The sequence below is a fragment of the Kogia breviceps genome, chromosome 13, assembly GCF_026419965.1.
Source record: "Kogia breviceps isolate mKogBre1 chromosome 13, mKogBre1 haplotype 1, whole genome shotgun sequence".
NCBI lineage: Eukaryota > Metazoa > Chordata > Mammalia > Artiodactyla > Physeteridae > Kogia > Kogia breviceps.
Window position 1 is genome coordinate 71,608,698 of NC_081322.1, and position 20,061 is coordinate 71,628,758.

General features: G+C 38.3%; 1 protein-coding gene across 2 annotated transcripts in view; it reads left to right on the forward strand.

Moving 5' to 3' along the window:
* Positions 1–20,061, forward strand: part of UTRN (utrophin) — a 506,315-nt gene that overhangs the window by 151,325 nt on the left and 334,929 nt on the right. For both annotated transcript variants that reach the window (XM_067010961.1, XM_067010960.1), the window contains 5 exons: positions 2,481–2,568; positions 7,271–7,512; positions 7,674–7,854; positions 9,807–9,952; positions 10,617–10,829. In XM_067010961.1, coding sequence (XP_066867062.1) covers positions 2,481–2,568; positions 7,271–7,512; positions 7,674–7,854; positions 9,807–9,952; positions 10,617–10,829 — 870 coding nt within the window. The remainder of the gene's footprint in view (positions 1–2,480; positions 2,569–7,270; positions 7,513–7,673; positions 7,855–9,806; positions 9,953–10,616; positions 10,830–20,061) is intronic.

A 20,061-nucleotide genomic window follows, 5' to 3' on the forward strand; every position in this document is an offset into this window, starting at 1 on the left:
GAACTATTAAAATAATTATCATTAAAATACGCCTTTATGAAATTACTGTTATTATTTAATGTTATTGTTACTAATAATATCTCACTCTTGATGAGTTCTAAGATATAAATTTGATTATACAGCTCCAGCGCTTGCAGTTAATTAATGACTTGCCATTGCTGTGGGGATAAAATGTAAAGGCCACAGTGCCCTTACAAGGCACTTCCAGACAGCTCTCTTCCCTATCTCTAAGCAGAAACTCAGCACCTCTCATTCACTTGTTAGAGCTCCAGCCCTCCTGGCTCCTACGCTTTTCTCAATATCCTGCATTCCCCATGTGTTGCTTTCCGGGCTCCGAATGGACCTTTATTAATAAGCCTTTGCTGTGTGGCTGAAATGCCTCCTACTTCAGAAAGCCTCCTTTAGCCTCATTAAGCAGATTTCCATATTGCTTTGACCATACCTCTGTGAAAGCCCTTATTGCATTTATGTCATTATTTGTTTATATGCCTGCTGCCAGAGCTTAGAAAGTGTGGATGATTTTCCCTTGAAACCTGTATTTTCAGCTCTCTATAAAAATTCTTGGCTTATGGAAGGAGACCATGATGACTGAGGACAGGGGGCGTGTGGAAGCACCGTTATCAGAGCCCTCTGCACAGGGGATCGAGAGAGCCAGGCATGAGGGCTCTGTTCCATCATTTCATATGCTTCTGAAAGACCAGTAGATGATATTAATGATCATTCAACAACCCAATTCTCAAAGGCAGTAAAGTGGAAGAGAATTTAGAAGCTTACAGTGATCTTATGGAACAAGTCCCACAAAACAGTGATAAGTTAAATTCCATCCTGTGATCTAGGAACAATTTTACTTCCAGAAATTGTTACTCCAATATCTGAGGGGATAAAAGTAACAATTGTGTATGCTTATGTAAGGCATGATTGGCAATTCCTGTGTTTTTCCTTTATTTATAAGTTTGTTTATTTTGTTGTTTTAGATAAGAAGTAGTAGATGCCAAAGATCTGAGAAAAATGTAATATAAAGAAAATTTAACCATTGCTTTAATCGCTAATTTTTCTTGCAAATTTGGGAAATATCAACTTAATGTTATTTTAGTGAAAGAATAACTTGTTCCAACCGATGCAATACCTGGGTGGAGAATCCTTAGTCTAATCTACCACCACCATAAAAAAGTAGCAAAAAATCAGTTTGTATAAAGCAGGTAATAATTTTTCTCCAGTTTGACGGTGACTTTTGACATTGATAGTTTAACAGAAGTTAGTGGTGTTTCGTAGAATCTCTTGTTCTTTCTTGATCTTTAACTATAAAGATGGTTGTTTTACTTGGTCACATGAAGGTTTGTGTGGATCAAAATAGGAGAGTTAAATTTAGTTGATAGTGCTTACATTCATAGACCCTAGAAGTGGGATTCTTCTCTAGGTTGTCTGGTTGAAGTAATATGGGTTGCCTGGATGCTTTGTGCTATTTTGGACACTATTTGAGTGGTTAGATAATTATCAAATGGAGAAATTTCAAATACTGACTGTGTATACAACACGTGTGTGTGTATGGGTGTCCATGGTTTTGCTCAGCCCTTTCTAACTAATTCTGGAAGATTTTGTCTTCCCCTGTCTCTGAGATATAGGGACATTGAGAATATAAAATCGTAGAGACATAAATATTAAAATTAAGAGTCATTCTTTGAATATAAAGGATAAAATACTCTGGTTTCGGTCCTAAAGCATATTGTTATTGTTAAAAAATTATGTATGAATTATGCTGGTAGTTGAAGTTTGTGTTAGACCCTACGCTTAGTGTAACACCAACAAATGATATTGGGCTCAAATTATTTCTGTCTTTGGTATTAATTAATTAATGTTTGTTCGGTGATCTCTGTCTTCATAGTGCATTCAGTTCATTTCAGTCAAACTGTTATTTTTATGGTGTGGAGTATACTGAGGCCATGTATGTGAATAAATATTCTGGATCTAAAATACTAATTTTAATTACCTCTTCCTGATAGGAACTCATGTATGTAGTGTAAAATTTTTTCTTCTTATAAAAGAAACCAGGGACTTCCCTGGTGGTCCAGTGGTTAGGACTTCGCCTTCCAATGCAGAAGGTGCGGGTTCGATCCCTGGTCAGGGAGCTAAGATCCCACATGCCTCGCGGCCAAAAAACTGAAACATAAAACAGGGGCAGTATTGTAACAAATTCAGTAAAGACTTTTAAAGATTTTTTTTTTTTGATGTAGACCATTTTTAAGAAAACCAAAGTTTTATATTGTTTGTTTGAATTTACCTTTTGAAATTTAATCATCTTTAGCGTTCTGGAGGGCAGCTTGAAATGGCATAGTTTTATCTTGGTATTTTCTTAGGTAAACTTTGACTGTAACACCGAAAGAGAATGTGGGAGGGACGTTAAATATAAAAACTTCAGTAAGCATTAATACTATATTGAGAAGAAAGTCTGCACTATTCTTATATTGGGACTTTATTTTCAGGGATTAGAAAAGGAACAGATGGAAAGAAGTTCCAGACTAGATGAATTAAACCAAACCGGACAAATCCTTTTGGAGCAAATGGGAAAAGGTGAGAACCTTGATTTTTGGTTTTTTTTTAATCAATACTTTGCCAGACATATGGAAGTCAATCCTTAAAGCTACATCATCTAAGTGCCCCATTACTCTGTTATAGTAGTTGATGATCTTTAGGAACAAAATAAGCTAAACCAAGAAAACCAGGTTTGGTACAGCAGTCGTGAGACTCAAATGAAAACAGATAATTTCATCTTTTATAAACATTTCTGTGCTACAAGAGAAGTCACAAAACTTAATTCACATGCATTAGGTAGAAAGGTCCTACCAGACTTCACCGTGCTGGAATTTTTTGATGAAACTAGTTTGAGAAAACCAGTGATGTAATTATTCAAACATCTGTTTTACTGAAGAATTTGATGTGATTTTCTAACTGAACTGAATCATATATCTGCATCCTTACATAAGCAGACTCTGGGCAAATTACACTCTGTAAAGAAACTTCTTCTACATTACTTATCCATGGCCTAGGATTTATTTCAAATGTATTGAAGGAAGAAAAGACCGGGAGAATCACCCAGTTGTGCTTTCATTTCAGTTCAACATTTCTGGTTTTAAAGTAGCAGTAGGATTAACAGCACTAACCACATGTAGAGAAGTAAAATACAGTACTGTAAAATTAGAATAATGGATAAAGTGGAATGACAGTGGGAAATGTTAAAAATCACTTTTACTCTCTAACAAAAGGCAGACACTCCTCGAAAATGAGAAAATTAAACCTAACATACAGACCCTATTCAGACCAGTGTCCCAATTGCTAAGCTTCCCACCCCATCCTAAAATTTTTTTTTTTTTTTTTTTTGCGGTATGCGGGCTTCTCACTGTTGTGGCCTCTCCCGTTGCGGAGCACAGGCTCGGAATGCGCAGGCTCAGCGGCCATGGCTCACGGGCCCAGCCGCTCCGCGGCACGTGGGATCCTCCCGGACCAGGGCACGAACCCGTGTCCCCTGCATCGGCAGGCGGACTCTCAACCACTGCGCCACCAGGGAAGCCCCTAAAAATTTTTAATAACAGATTTTTTAAAATCAATGAATCTCTGCACTCTAATTCTGCCACACCCACTAAAAGCTGACACACACATGAATTTAATTCAGTTCATAGACTCATGAAATTACCCCACATCACCCAGATAAAGTCTGGTTTCCAAGCTACAGTGTCGATGTAGAAGTGAAGAATCTATGATTGTAACTAATATAAATTTAACACACACTTTATTGTAATTATTGAAGTATCTCAAGGGAAATTATATTCTCGCTCTGTCTCTAGGTCCCTTCAAGTAAATACTTGAAAAAGTAATCTCCAAGTGGGGTGTCCACACCCAGCAGTAAGACACCTAGCTAGGGTGGAGTTTGAATGAGAACACTCTTCTGTTTGGAAGGAAAGAAGGAGGAAGGGAAGAAAGGGTGGGAGGGAGAGAGGGAGGAAGGAAGGAAGAAATTAAGCTGTACAAATAATCTATGGTACATTTCCATAGTTTCTAAATACATGAACATATACTGGGCACATACATACTTTTGTGTATGTATGTGTGTGTGACCCCAGTATATATACAAAATAAATCAACATATTTTTCAAAAGGCAGAGGGAAAAATAGTCCAAGCATTTTTTAAAATGTGGTTTTTCTGGGGTGGAGGAGGGTGATTGATCCATTAGGGACTCCAGGAAACTTTCTGGAGAGGTGGAAATATTCTATGTATTGGTAAGTGTGTGTAGGTTTCTCAGAACAGCACAGTTTCATGTATTTCAATGTAAGTAAATTTTACTTTAAGAAATGTGAAAATACTAATAATGATTAAATGGGTGAGGAGTGAGTAGGGGTATATAGATAATTCAAGAATGGTAGAATGTCATTAATTACTGAAGCTGGGTAATTGGTACAGGAGGTTCATTCTACTGTTCTATTTATTTGTATATATTTCCATTTTCTATAATAAAAAGTCAAAAAGTATAAAGATTAAAAGCTACATTTTAGAAGATTCTCGTCAAACTGATATTCCTAATTCTGCCGTGGGTGTCTGTGGCTTTTGTCAAGGAGAGTTTCAGCAGACCTCCAAAGCACTTATCATTGTTGGAGTAAGGAATAGGGTTTATAAGAAAAGCCTTTCAAAGCAAGACAAGAAAAATAATCATACGTAAAACTGCTTGGGAAAAATATTAATCTTTACATTCCCCTGAGCCACTGGGTCTGTGGGGGAAAAAATGGTCTTTAATACAGGTAAAAATTTCAAATATAAATAACACCTTATCAAATTTAACTATGAAAATATACCTGTCATAAATCAAGATAATGCACCAAAAGTGATCAAAATTCAGATAACCTCAATGAATTTACCTTAATGTAACTACATTTCCCCAATGCTGCCAAAGTAAAATTTTCTTTTACCACCTCCCTCCAAAAAGAATTCCCAATATATCAACATATAAGTCTATGGATTTTGATGATGATCCTATGTTTTGTAAACATTTCCCTTGATTTTAATAGTGATAGATTGATAAGCTAAAGTCAAGTGAGAGTAAGTGACAGGAATATGTTATATGTTATCCCTTCTAGAAAATTAATAAAAGGATGGGATATTGATTTTGGCTTTTGATTAGTCATCTAAGAGTTGGATGTTCTGTAGAAATAGAAAAAGCTACAACTTTGGATCTCTGGGAATAAAACAATTATTTTAAAAGACAATGTACAGTTTTCCTTTTTTAAAATGTAAATTGTGCTTTATTTATTACTTGACACTGGTCCAAACTATATCAAGCTTAGAGGAGGGAGATTTAAATTTTGAGAATTGGTTTGAAAGCATAAAGTGAATGGATAGTGAAATAGTCAGTGAATTAAAAAAAACTATGGAAGAAGTTTCTTCAGCTTCCCTAGTACCTAAAATGAGTACCTCTTACCTATTTTCTGGATTAGTGGTGATAATTTTCCATCTCAAAATTTTATTTGCCAGCTTAATTTTCTTTCTTGTTTATCATAAATTGTCCTGACATGTAAATGAAGTGGCTGATATTATTCCTTTGCCCACTTAAAATAGAAATGACCTAGCAGACACACAGCCTAGATCTCCATTGCTCAGATTGTCAGAAAAGTGGTAATTTAGGACTTCCCTAGTGGTGCAGTGGTTAAGAATCCGCCTGCCGATGCAGGGGACACAGGTTCGAGGCCTGGTCTGGGAAGATCCCACATGCTGTGGAGCAACTAAGCCCGGGTGCCGCAACTACTGAGCCTGTGCTCTAGAGCCCGTGCACCACAACTACTGAGCCTGCGTGCCACAACTACTGAAGCCCACACGCCTAGAGCCTGTGCTGTGCAACAAGAGAAGACACCGCAATGAGACGCCTGCGCACTGCAAGGAAGAGTAGCCCCCGCTCGCCACAACTAGAGAAAGCCCGTGTGCAGCAACAAGACCCAACACAGCCAAAACTAACTAACTCAGTAAATTAATTAATTTAAAAAAAAAAAGAAGTGGTAATTTAGTTAGTTGACCTCCATTAACAGGGATAATTGAACTTGGACTGTGGTGTGAATGTTTTGTCTAGGTGTAATGTTCTATTACTTGTGTGATGGTGGACAGTTTACTTCAGCAGTTGACATGGGTGATATATTCAGATTATGTAATGTCACATTTGCATTTCTAATTCTCAGTGGATACGGTGTGTTACAGAAATTTTCAAAATTGCATCATCTGTGGATCCTAAGTGACCTTTTGTTTTACAGGCCTTTTTTTCCCCTTTAGAGCTCTTGTTACCCTGGATTTTGATGACATGTCTTACAAAGTTTTATCGCTCCTGCTCAAATAATAAAGATGTTAAACCCATTTTTTCAACGTGCATGCTTTCCTCAGGACGTAAAGATTCCTTTGTAGATTTCCCATACCTTTTCATAGTAATTTTCAAGGATTCAATGATATTTTATATTAAGAGGACTATAATAAAACCTATTATTATATGTAACTATTATTTCTATGAACATTCTCTGCCTCTCAAAAATATGAGACAAAATTATCAGATGTCAGTAATCCACATAATGGCATTTTTTTTTCCTGATGTGTTTCTAAAGTAGATCATCGTAGCACTGCATAGATATTTTGGCATTTACTGGTCTGTGTGTAGCATTCCCAGTAGGCTTGCTGATGCTTCTTGGGCCTGGCTCCTGGTGTATTATTCCTGCACTCAACAGATTGCTCCCAGCGCTAGGAGTTCCAGCCATTTGTTTTGCAATTCCTATGACCTATGGCTTGATCACAAGTCTCAAGCTGCCTCCTCCTTTTTCTAGCCAGCTGTTTTTCTTGATGACAGGGGGTCTACCTTCTGACGTCAGAGCCCCAGACAAGTCCAGACAGTTCATTTTCTTTCTCGTGCTCAGACTAGAAACTAGTAGAACAGTAGGTTGCCAAGGATGGAGACACATGTTCTGTAGAAAAGGCAGTGGCTGACACTCGACTGATGTGCTTTTTGTGTTGGCCATCCTCCTCCTGAACTGCTCTTTTAAGCTCCCCCTCTCCCGTTTTTCTCAAGGAATTAAACATAGTTATTTTTAAGTGCATCATTACAATGTTGTTGTGTTAAAAGGGACTTAAGGGAGTGATCATTATGTATGACATTGCCTCATTATTTTGAATAGGTTAGAATGTTTATAACAAATCCAAAACAAGTTTTGTAATAATTTATGAAGTGTCTGCTTATTTTTCATGTCTGTGTAGAAGGTCTTCCTACTGAAGAAATAAAAAGTGTTCTGGAGAAGGTATTATCAGAATGGAAGAATATATCCCAGCATTTGGAAGATCTAACAAGAAAGATTCAGCTACAGGAAGATATAAACGCTTATTTTAAGCACCTTGATGAGCTTGAAAAGACCATAAAGACAAAAGAGGAGTGGGTAAAACACATGCCCTTTTCAGAATCTCCCCAGCAGTCCTTGCCAAGCTTGAAGGATTCCTGTCAGGTAAAGATGACCATCCAGAACATGAAAGAATTCTATGTCCAGTCCTGTATTTAAAGAAGATGCTCCTTGTATCTTGAACTGTAGGTTAATTCTGCTCTGATTAACTTTCTGTGAGGATGTTCATCTTCAGCGAATCATGTGGTCATGTTTTCTCTTCATAGCAAGAATTAACAGACCTCCGTAACCACCACCCCAAAATTGAAATGCTGCGTGCAAGCTGCTCAGCCCTGAAGTCTCAGCCTTCTGCCCCAGATTTTGTCCAGCGGGATTTTGAGAGCTTTGTGGGCCGTTACCAAGCTGTGCAACAGGATTTAGAGGAGCGTCACCAACAGCTCGAGAACGGTAAACCCATTCTCTTGCGTCTTTTTATTAGACAAGTCCACCATCTCCTTCCTCAGTTTGCCTCAACTTAAAAATTACTCCCAATATTTAGACCTTTAGTACACTTGCTGGTTTTGCACCAGCCTCACTCTGTTTTCCTCTGTGCCTGGTACTGTTCCAGTTCTTAAAGTGTACTCAGACTATTTCCTGGATTCACCCTTGTTTGTAAAAATGCAGACAGCTTTCATGTGCTATTAAAATTGGGTTAATAGGACATGATGATTTTTAAAGAGTTTTTTTAGGGATGTTGTTTCTCCTTTTCGCTGAAGGAGGCCAGCTGATAATCATTACTAGCAGGCCTAAAAAGAATGATCACTTGCTTCTGTTTGCTCAAAATGGTTAAAGTTTTAGCAATGCCATCTCCTCTTTTCAAAGCAATTGTGTTCCTCTTTCAAAGTCTGAAAAATATTCAAGAGTTTTTACTTCTGAAATAAGCCTGGTTTGGGAAAGTTAACTGTTAAAGCTTTTGAAAGCTCATCCCTCATATATTGTATTTTTTTCTCCTTGGCTTTTAAGTCAGGAATTGTGCTGCATTATGTAATATAATGGGGAGTGCATGCTAAACAGCTAACCATACCATACCCTTCCTTGCAGCAATCGTAGGTTATGTAATGACTTGTAAGACTCTGTATGTGCATGGGAAGCAAATGTATCATCTTTCCTTTCTTCTGGAAAGGCATTTGGCCACCATACTCTTTGTTTATTGAATTCAGTTAACTTAGACTGTGAAGCGTTTGAGAGTACCTCCTTTTCAATTTGCTGTTACAAAATATGCTTTCATTTTTGACAAGGCAGTTTTATATGTTCAGTTTCTTAACTTTAAAACAATTGGTCAATTTATTTATTTTTTTTGTTGTTTTTAATTGTGGTAAAATATACATAACATAAAATTTACCATTTTAACCATTTTAAAGTGTAGAGTTCAGTAGTGGAAGATATATTCATATTGTTGTATAACCCATCCCCAGAGCTTTTTTGTCTTGTAAAACTGAAACTCTGTACCCGTGAAACAGCAGCTCTTCATTCCTTCCTCCCTCTAGCCCCTGGCAACCACCATTCTACTTTCTGTTTCTATGAGTTTGACTAGTCTATATACCTCACCTAAGTGGGATCATACATTTTTTGGTTTTTTGTGACTGGATTATTTCACTTATCCTCAAAGTTCTTTTGTGTGGATTGCATGTGTCGGAATTTCCTTCCTTTTTAATGCTGAGTAGTATTCCATTGTATGTATACACCATATTTTGTTTATCCATCCATTTGTAGATGGGCATTTGGGTTGTTTCCACTCTTTGGCTGTTGTGACTTTTGTTGCTACTTGGTTTCACCTCTTTGTGCTTCAAATGAGCTGGCTTCCTCTCCACACAAGTGTAGCTTGTCTGTAAATTTGACATCAGTGGCTGAAGTAGACATCACTCCAGCTGCCGTGTGCAGCTGTTATTTCTCAGGGTACCTGTGCGGCCTGGCAGTGTTGTTCAGTGTAACATCCACCCCTCTGCGGATGGCAGTTTGTCTACACGCCTGAACTTAGAGGAAGACTGGTTGAGGGGATCTTTGTCTCCTTTTATTCTTTGTGTAGCTACTGGGGAAAAGGAGGTTATATGAGACAAAAGGAACATTGTAGTACCATCTTCAGAGAGTCATTTCATCATGATGAAATGAAGAAAAATGATGGTGGGTTACTTAATATTTCAAACATCAACATCCGCAGGAATGAAGTCACTATATGACTCTCAGAAATGCCAATGGAGTGATTTATTGTGTCCCTAACAGAGACCCTTTTTAATCTTAATTACAGAGTTTAACTTCTTATGTATTAGAATTCACTTATTAAATAGGAAGATTAACAGTATGTATAACAATATTAGTTTCCTGCCATTATTTTCTCAAAGTAAGTATTTTTCAATAAACAGAACTGAAGAGCCGACCTGGACATGAATATTTGGAAACATTGAAAACGCTGACAGATCTGCTAAATGATTCCGAAAATAAGGCCCAGACATCTTTGAATGTCTTGAATGATCTTGCAAAGGTGGAGAAGGCCCTGCAGGAAGAAAAGGTAATGTATATTATAGGTCCTAAGACCTATAGACCTAAGAAGTTTAGGCTCATTTCTAATATCTCATATCACATATTTTGAAATATTTTTTCAGCTATTAAAAAAATATATCAGTTTTGGTCATAATTAGTCAAACATTTCTTATATTTCTTATAATTTGAAGGTTAATCACTATAATGTAGGAACTCAGCTAAAAGATAGTTATTAAATATTTTTAATAGAATAAAAGCATCTTTTCTCCTTCTGTTGTGACTAGCTTAAAATTCTCAACCATATAAAGTATCTTTAATGAAATGAAGACAATCGATTGTGTTGTTCTTTTACTGTATTGAGTGAAAATGCTTCCCTGGTCATTTAAGATATGTGCCTTTGCACTATTTCATCAGATGCAACAGATCCACCATGGAGCCCAGCACACTGGGCCCTCACTGGGCCTGTTGTTCTGCTGGTTTTTAGTGCAGAGGATACATTGTGTCTAAACGACACACAACTCATGTAGCTGTGACTTTTTTGATTACACTTATTCTTTTTTCATGAGTTTTTCACAATTCTTTTTTGATCAAATTCTTTTTAAAAAATGACTTTGACTGTTTATAGCCAGTATTATTACATCTGCACAGACAAATTATTGTGTGTATTTTTAATCTTGAAAACTGTTTTCCAGGCCCTTGATGAAATCCTAGAGAATCAAAAACCTATACTGCATAAACTTGCAGAAGAAACAAAGGCTTTGGAGAAAAATGTTTCTCCAGATGTAGAAAAACTATATAAGCAAGAATTTGATGATGTTCAAGGACAGTGGAACAGACTAAAGGTCAAGGTTTCCAAAGATCTGCATTTGCTTGAAGAAATTGCCCCCAAACTCAGAACTTTTGAGGTAAATCTAAAGGCCATTAGGAGTTTAAGTTTATTACAGAGTAAAATAGTAATTATCAGTAACTAACTATTATTTGAGTATTTTGCATTCTTTCTGGCCCCATGTTTATTACATACTTAAGTTGAAATGTATAAATCCCAACCAAAGACATACTTTTAATGTGCTGGGGAACACATTTATCTCCTTTGGCCTTGCAAAAAGCCTTCTTGGTAGAGGTCAACTGGATGGAGAGTTCCAGAGGAAAGGATAAATGTGAGGACATAGGAGAAAGTGGTCAAAGTCCCCGTCAGACGGGATAGTCAGAATTTTAACATTTCACCTGTGATGAAGATGGAGAAGTGAAGTAGTGAAGTTTCCAAATCACCTGGTTTTCTAATAGAAAAGGTCTGGAGAAGAATGAACCAATTGCACCCTCTTGCCTACCACCCCCCCACCCCCAGTGCTTCTTTACCTTGGTCTTTTGTTTTTTTTTTCCTCCACTGATGTATCCCAGGGTATACTTCTCGTACAGTGCCTGGCACAGAGAAGGCACTCAATAATATTTTTCGGTGAATAAAATGAGATTAATAATAGGAGATTTAGATTTGGGGATATATATATGTGTGTGTGTATGTGTGTATATATATATTATATATTTGGATTTGAAGATTTTACATATATATATTTGTATTTGAAGATTTTACATATATATATATATTTGGATTTAGATCCCAAGAGAATATATATGAGATTAAATTTATGAATATATATGAGACAAAATTTATGAAAATTATGTTTTCAAAATCAAAATCAGAGAACATGTGGTAGAAGCTGGTAGACTATACAGATCAGTGTGAAGAAATCCACAAAGACCAGCAAGCCTGGTGATCACTGAACTTTGAGGGAAGCTCTTCAATGGACACTTCTAATTCATGACCAGGAGAATAAAGATGGCAAGGGCTCTGTGTGTGTGTGTGTGTGTGTGTGTGTGTGTGTGTGTGTGTGTGTGTAGGTGGTGGTGGAAAGAAGTGGTTTTCTCTAAGTTTAAGCTGCAGTTTTACAGTGAGATCTCATTAGAACAAACCATTAATTTTGAAGAGGAGGGTGTTTTTTTGTAGTTCAGTATTTTTGGCTCATTTAATTTTGTGAGTGGATCCACTTCCCCTTGTCTGTCTTCAATTGTAATTCTTTCCAACTTAAAAAACCCAAATTACCCTTATTCATAATTTAAAATTTTTGGTTATGATCCAAGCATTGGATTGTCAGTGGTTCTCAACCAGGGGTCATTTTCTTCCCAGAAGGACGTTTATTAATGTTTGGAGACATTTTTGGTTGTCACACCTGTGGGGAAGGGAGGCTGCTGTTGGCACCTTAGTGGGTAGAGGCCAAGGTTACAGTGAATGCACAGGACCACTGCCACAATGGAGGAATTTTCTGGCCCAAGTGTCAGTAGTGCCAAGGTGGAGCAATGCTGGATTAAGTATTTCCCACACAGCTCATGTAGCTGTGACTTTTTGGATTATACTTATTCTTTTTTCATGAGTTTTTCACAGTTCTTTTTTGATCAAATTCAAAAGATCATTGCTTTGTTTTCATATTTAAATCTGAGATGTAAATCTGAGTTCGGGAAATTTACACGTGAAGATTAATCTAATGGTTAATCTCCTTTGACTCTTAAAAGTGTATTCATTTTAGGGTTAGCTAAATGCATGCCAATATTTTTATATGGAATTTAAAGAGAACAAACATTCCTCCAAAACACAAAATAGAGTCCTGTGGTGATAGTAATCCAGATTTAGGCTTTACTGGGTTGTTACTAATGTAGCAAATCCAGGCACTTGAAGTAGCCAGTTGGAGCATATGTTACATTTATTTCCATTAAAAATATCTCACTTTAAGCACCTGTGTCTGGATATTTAGATTTTTTTGATTGCTTTTATTACAGTAACAGATTTGGAATGTAAATTACAAATTTTTAATTTATTTTTTGTTTCCTAACTACAAGATTGTTGATGATGTCAGTATTCCCTAATTCAGCTTCTTTATTGAAATGGTTATTTCTAAAGAACATTTTTGCTCCTTTATTTGCTTTGAAGGAATTGCTTGTTACTTAATTACTCACAATTCACTTAGAAAAACTTTTACTTTTCCCCTAGAGATAATTGCAGTAAATATTCATTTACAGGTTAAAATTGTTTTTCCTTTTTCAATGACCTGGTATCTATTTTTTTAGGCATTCAAGTTCTACTTGTCTTTAAGGTATGAAGTACAGTAGGTTTTTGATTCAGTGCCAATTTATGATGTTTCTTAGGAACAAAGTGGTTGACTTGTTTATTTTATTTTTTATTTTATTTATTTACTTTTTATTTTGTGGTACGTGGGCCTCTCACTGTTGTGGCCTCTCCCGTTAAGGAGCACAGGCCCCAGACGCGTAGGCTCAGCAGCCATGGCTCATGGGCCCAGCCGCTCCGCGGCACGTGGGATCCTCCCGGACCGGGGCACGAACCCGTGTGCCCTGCATCGGCAGGCGGACTCTCAACCACTGCGCCACCATGGAAACCCGACTTGTTTATTTTTAAAGTGCATTTTAAATTCTATAAGAAATACATACATACTGCTCACTGAAGACACTGAATAATCGAGAAGTATTGAGAGTGAGCGTTCAGAGTTCCCTTTCTTCCCCAGTACCATTTCCTTTCCTGGAGGCAGCTAACATTCACAGTGATCCTTGCTGAGGTTAACATACTCAGTCAGGAAGAAAAGTTCCTGAATATTACTAATTCTAATCATTTTTTCCACACTGACAGAACCAGATGATACTGGAAATCCATGAGGGATATGTAAATAGACAGTACACAAACACATTAGTATGGATTGGAGTATCAATCCCACTACTGAAAATATTAATGCTTTTCATTGACATTTAAACTTTGAAAGTGTTTTCATAGCTATGCAGTTACTTTTTTCCTACCATCCTACAATATTTGTCAGGTTATCTTGTTATCTGTTTATGTGCAAGTTTTAGTTTTCTGTTATTTGTTGACAAATAGTGTTTTCCTTATGTGCCTGCATTTCCTTTATCTACATGGCTGGTTTCTTTCGTACCGGTAGAGGTTGGGGAGGCATTGTTATTCACAGCATCGTGCTCAAATATGTTCTTAAATTCTTCTTTTTGTATCTATTCCATGCCAAATTAATGACTTCACTTCCTGTACTTAAGAATTAAAATGTTAATTGGTGCTTTTAAAAACTCTCACGGGGGCTTCCCTGGGGGCTTCCCTGGGGGCGCAGTGGTTGAGAGTCCGCCTGCTGATGTGGCGGGATGCGGGTTGGTGCCCCCGGTCTGGGAGGGTCCCACATGCCGCAGAGCGGCTGGGCCCGTGAGCCATGGCCGCTGGGCCTGTGGGTCCGGAGCACACGGAAAGACCTGCCACTCCTTCCAGGATGCAAAATATTTAAAAATACACAAAAAAGGTAATATTTTCACTGTTGATTTTACTGACATGACTTTCTTATGAATTATGGGGATTAAATATTATAAAATCCTGAGATGCTGCTTATCACCAGCAATAATATTTTTGAATTCAGGGGCTGCAAGAGTATTTCATATTATTTCCTTTCCTGTATTCAGTGTCCCCTGCAGGGTGGTATAACCCTTAAATTGTGAAACTGTCCTCAAGGCCCGCACAAAACTCTCTCTCTTACATTGGTATTTACCAACGCTCCCTCCTCTTTGGATCCTCTCTTTAGCCCCTTCTTCTGTTTGCAGACTTCAGTGTCATCTCTTGCCCTGATAATCCCATTACCCTTTAAATCTAACTCCTGCTTGCGACCTCTCCTCTCTTGAATTCACTGTCTACACTGATGCCAGTTGTATTTCTGGAAAGGATCTGGTTGTCTTTGCCATAATAGTACTAAGTGCTCTCATGAACATCTCATAGCTCCTGCCCTTTCCTTGCCCTGGAGCCCTGTCTGCATCTTCTCCTGTGCACTGCTTCGGGTGGGGAGACGGTGCGGTGGGTCACAAAGAACACTTTGGACAATTGCCTTTCTCCGGAAATGTCATTTACTTGCTAGGAATTCACAGCCTCCTCGGCTCATCCTTTAAGTGTAAGCTGCTTCTACAAGCAGTCTTTGGGCTTACTCACTATCACACCTGCAGCTAATTATTCCCTTTTCTTCTACACGTTGTTTACACCTTCACAAGAACCCCGTCTCAGGCCAGGTTTTATTATGGCTGAGACCTGCCTGTCTGTCCTCCCCCAGGGCATGAGCTGTTTGAGCTCAGGAACCTTGTCTGGTGTACTGCAGGTAAGCGGATGTGAAAGGCTCTGCCTTGCAGGTGCCTGCAGAGGTCACACACACTCCTCCCGTCTAATGAGGTTGGATCTATAAAATCTAAATGCCCAGTGGTTCTTGGCAGGACACCCGTGTAGTCATACCTCTTCCTTCGGTTGCTGAGCAAAGACACACCCTGAACACTCTGTGTTCTCACGCAGAGTGGGGAAGGGGACGTGCTGGAGCTCTGAGACATGCAAAACCAGGTGTAGAAATTGCGTTGGAACACGTTTCAGGATAAAAACCCAATGGTAAATATTTTCTAACAAAAATATGCAGTGTAGCTGATTTAATTCTTTCTAGGTAACATATACCTGATAGAATGATCTCATAAGAGTTTTTTTTTTTTTTTCTCATTCTGAATGCATTTTACTTTAATAAAGGGAATATTGGTGCTTTCTGAACCTTAAATTTAAGAACTCTGGTGGTTTCTGATAAATAAATGTAGTAGCAAAGTCACTGTTGGCCTTCCCTACTAAGCGAGGGAACACTTTTTAGAGTGTTTTGAGGTTAATGAACATTATAAAACAAACAGAAAACTCTACTGCCTTAAAATACTGTTTTAATTCGTTTTCACAATTCTTTTGCCTATATTTTGGGTTAGATATTGGCTGCTTAAAAAGCTGTGGACATTCCAACAGAGGGGGGAAGAGCAAAATAAAATGCCAAGAATTTAGCTGTAAATAAAATCCTGGGAGGAAGTTGTGTACCTTGGAATCTTATTGTATTGAATCCAGTTACCAGGCTTCAGATTTCATCCATCCCGGGCTCAGGGGCCGAGGGCTAGGAGATGGGGTGTGTGGGGTTAAAGGAATTGCTTTAATGACCTCACATTCCTTTTCTGTGACCCAGCAGTGGGTGTTGCTCATCCAACGTGCTTACAAATCAGCGCTCTTGAGCAGTGATGGTCAATGTAGCATTTTGACCCCTCCAAACGAGAGCATTCCATACTTTGGTTTTCAAAACTACCGTATTAGTCATTTTATATTTCTTTGAGAATTTATGAGTATAAATAGGAATGAGAAGTACTTACCCTAGATTAGTACTTACAGTTTGTTGTTGCATGTGAAATAATAACAGACATTTATTTTAGAAATTTACTAGTATTTTAAAGTTTTTCGTATTGCTCTAAAAATAGTGAAGTCTCCCCCAGAGAAGATAGAAAGTTAGAAATTACCCAATTTAAATATCTCCATATATCTCTATCTGTTTCTATATTCATTCTGCAAGTTGATGTAGATGGTGAGAAAATTAAATACTCATTATTGTGCATTAGAAACTCATAAGTGCATCAGCTGAGTATTGTGTTTTGTTTTGTGTTTTTTTGTGGTACGCGGGCCTCTCACTGTTGTGGCCTCTCCCGTTGCGGAGCACAGGCTCCGGACACGCAGGCCTAGTGGCCATGGCTCACAGACCCAGCCGCTCCGTGGCATGTGGGATCTTCCCGGACCGGGGCACGAACCCATGTCCCCTGCATCGGCAGGCGGATTCTCAATCACTGCGCCACCAGGGAAGCCCCAGCTGAGTGATTTTTAAATGGGCAGAGGAGCACTCTTCATGTGAGCTCCTTCACTTTCTTTGTAACCTCTTTGCTGTACAATTGACCTAAAGATGAGCAGATTCTGGTTTTTTTTTTAAGCACAGGGACATCTGCTGCAAGTGGATTGAGATAATATTGTCCTTTTAGGGAAAGAGGAGATACTAGAGGGCAGAGCAGAGCTGTCTATCTCCTGCATTTACCTGCACACAAATGGCTGCTAGTAGTGATCTCAGTGATGTAAAAACCTTTCCCACACTGTGTAGCCGCAGGGTAGGGATGCCTTGTGAAGCTTCTGTTATCAGGCATTTCTAGAGTTTGGGCCTTTCCTCATGTCCTTGGCTTCCTTCTGCTGAGCTGAATTTAGCCGGGTGTGGTCAGAACTATCATAAGCAGTAGTTCTTTCAAACAAACAGCCACTTTTGAGCAGTTAGGTGATGGAACAAGCATTAATGTTGGCAGCATTTAAACTCATTAAACGGATGCTTATGCAAATATGTACTCACCCTGGCTGCTCATGCCTATCAAGTGTCTGTTAGGAATAGACACCAGAACTTGAAGTGGTAATTCTTTCATGGGGTTAATCTTGGTAGTAAAGCGCTTGATTTTGTAGATCTGAGTAATACTAGCTACCATTTACTGCAGACCTGCTCTGTACCATCTCTGTTTTTCAAAACAGTCATGCGAGGCAGTTATTATTATTCCTGTTTTATAGGTGAGCTATGGAAGCTCCCTGAAGAGAAATTGAGAAATTCGTTTCTCAAGGCCTCATGGCTGGTAAGGTGCTGAACTGGGTATTCAGACCTTGGTCTTTCTTTTCATGGGGCACAGCTGCCTGCCTTAGAACTCAGTGTGGTCAGGATTACCTGCAGGATTTTCAGTCATGAAAACACTTTTCAGATTCCTCTGTGTTCCCTTTGTTTCTACTGGGATGATCAGTTGGTCTACGTGGCTTGTCTGTTGCTTCCCTCTTTCTTTTTTCTCATGTTTCACTGTAAGAGGAGGAGGAGGTGTGTGTGAACTGTGTGTGCTCACAAGGGTCTGTATGTGTCTGAAGGAGGGAGGAAGGGGGTTGATGCCATAAAATTCCCTCTCCTATGCCAATGATGAGGATCACTGAGGCTGCTTGCTTCAGTCAAGGCTAAACCCTTCTTGGAATATAATGCTTCCATATAAAGTTCAAAAATTCTTGGCCCAGGAGACTATCAATATTCCTTATTCCAAACTAGATTTAATCAATTGCCCAGTTACACAGCAGTAATGCTGCCTTGAATTCTTAAAAAGTTCAGACTGGAGATTAACAGTGCAAGAAGTGGTAACAAGTTACCTGGACAGTTGCAAAGGCCCTTTATGAACTCTACAGGTATATTCGTACTTTCTCTGTTTTTGCACTTTTATCTTTTACACACATCCCACTCCACCCTGCCCTGATCATGTCTTCCTAAGCAGTCTTCTAGGATAAGATCTGAGAATGCTGGAGCAAACCCAGAAGAAGAGAGATATGTCACCAGTTGAAAATATATGAGTAGTGTGGGTGTATGAGAATAGTGACAGACAAGCTAAAGAACAGAGCGAAAGGAAGCTTGGGGAAAGTGCACAGTGTGACTGAAAGGGCTTTCAAAGCTTGCTTGGGACAAGGGGAACAAGGAAGTGCTTGCACAGGGTGGTATAACATGAATAGCGTAGACAGAAAGGCCCAGCTATATAAGCACCTTTTGCTTCCCATCTTCATCAGAGAATGACCCTGCAAACTAGAAAGTGGAGAATGGTCATTATTGAGGGTGCATTAGAGCCTGAATTATGAGTTAGATGGAAAAATGGCACAGTCCTTCAGATGCCTAAATCTACATCCTGAGTAGCGTGGGATTTTACCCATGATCTCAAGGTCGGATTATGCAATTTGTGAGGAAATTACCAGAAAAAAAATGGAGACGGGTGAATGTCCTAAATAAGGGGGAACATTATTTTCTAGAAGCTAAAGACCTGAAGTAAGCTTGATGTCAGTGCCTGGCAAAGCTGTAGATGAATGATCAACCAGAGATCTTATTTGTGCTTAGGAAAGAATGGTGGTCACCAGGAATCAGCATGGATACCACTCGTAAGCCTTGTCTGAACCCATTTCCTAAGTACTGCTTGCTTTTATTTATTTTTTGGAGGAGGGATACTAGATTATTAGATAATACAGATTCATAGTCTCACATTTCATGTGTGCTCATTTAGTTCAAATAATGCTGACAAACTATCATTTTGGGTAAGTCTTGATATCAGCAAAGTATTTGAGAAAATCTCTTATAACCGTATCAGAAGGAAGTGGAAAGCTATTTAGATGCTAGAATTATGTTGATTCCCATGTTTTGAAAACAAAACTGAAAGTTTGTTGGTTAATGAATGAGATGGTGTCCTCAGGGGGGAATGCTCAGGTAGGCACTGTAATTGGCCTTATTTTTCATCTGGAAAGAACCCCAAAACCCAACCCCCAAAAAACCAACAGAAAAAGGATAGCTTACTGTCAGATTTGCAGATAAGAGAAAGCTGGGAGGCACAGCTGATGAGAAAGTGGAGAGACTAAAGATTCAAATCATTCTGTTGGCTTTTTATTGTTGTAGTGTTAACTGGTATCGTTAACATAACAAGGCAAAATTTAATATTTATAAATAGCAAGTTCTGAATTTATTACAGAAGTCAATTAAACAATATGGGATAGGGAAAATGTACTTTTGAGGTAGTTGTGGGAATTTTGGAGTTTTAGCTAACCATAATATTATGAATAATATATATCTAAACAAATTTTTAAAAATGAAGGAAACAAAACCCAACTCTACAATAAGAAAAATAAAACTGAAAAAAAATTTAGATGGCATTTTCTGAATGTAATATCCAGATGTGAAATACCAGTTAGGTTCCATCTTCGTCATTCATTGCACCATTCTAAGGATAAGAGTACTTGGTTCTTGGTGGCATATTTTAAGTACATTAAAAAGTTGATGTAATTTTCAGAGCATGTTGATCACAGTGTTGATTGCAGTATCTGGGTATCATGTACTAGAGACATCATGGAAAGAATTGGGAGTGTTTAATCACTAAAAGACTAAGGGAAGACATAGTGGCTGCCTTCCAATCTGAAGGTTAGTTTTGAATAAGATAGTTAATTTATTTCCATTCCTAGGGAGGAATGAGAAGCAAATAACTGAGGAAAGTACAAGGAAACAAATTCAGCTCAATGCAAGGGAAGATAACAAATCAGACTAACCAATGATGGATGGGGGACCTTGGAAAGAAATGACCATCACTTTACTGTAGTTTTGGAGCTCAAGTTGGACCTAATTATTTGCATTCTTCAAGGTCCAGTTCCAGTGTTACTACCTGTCTGAAGTCTCA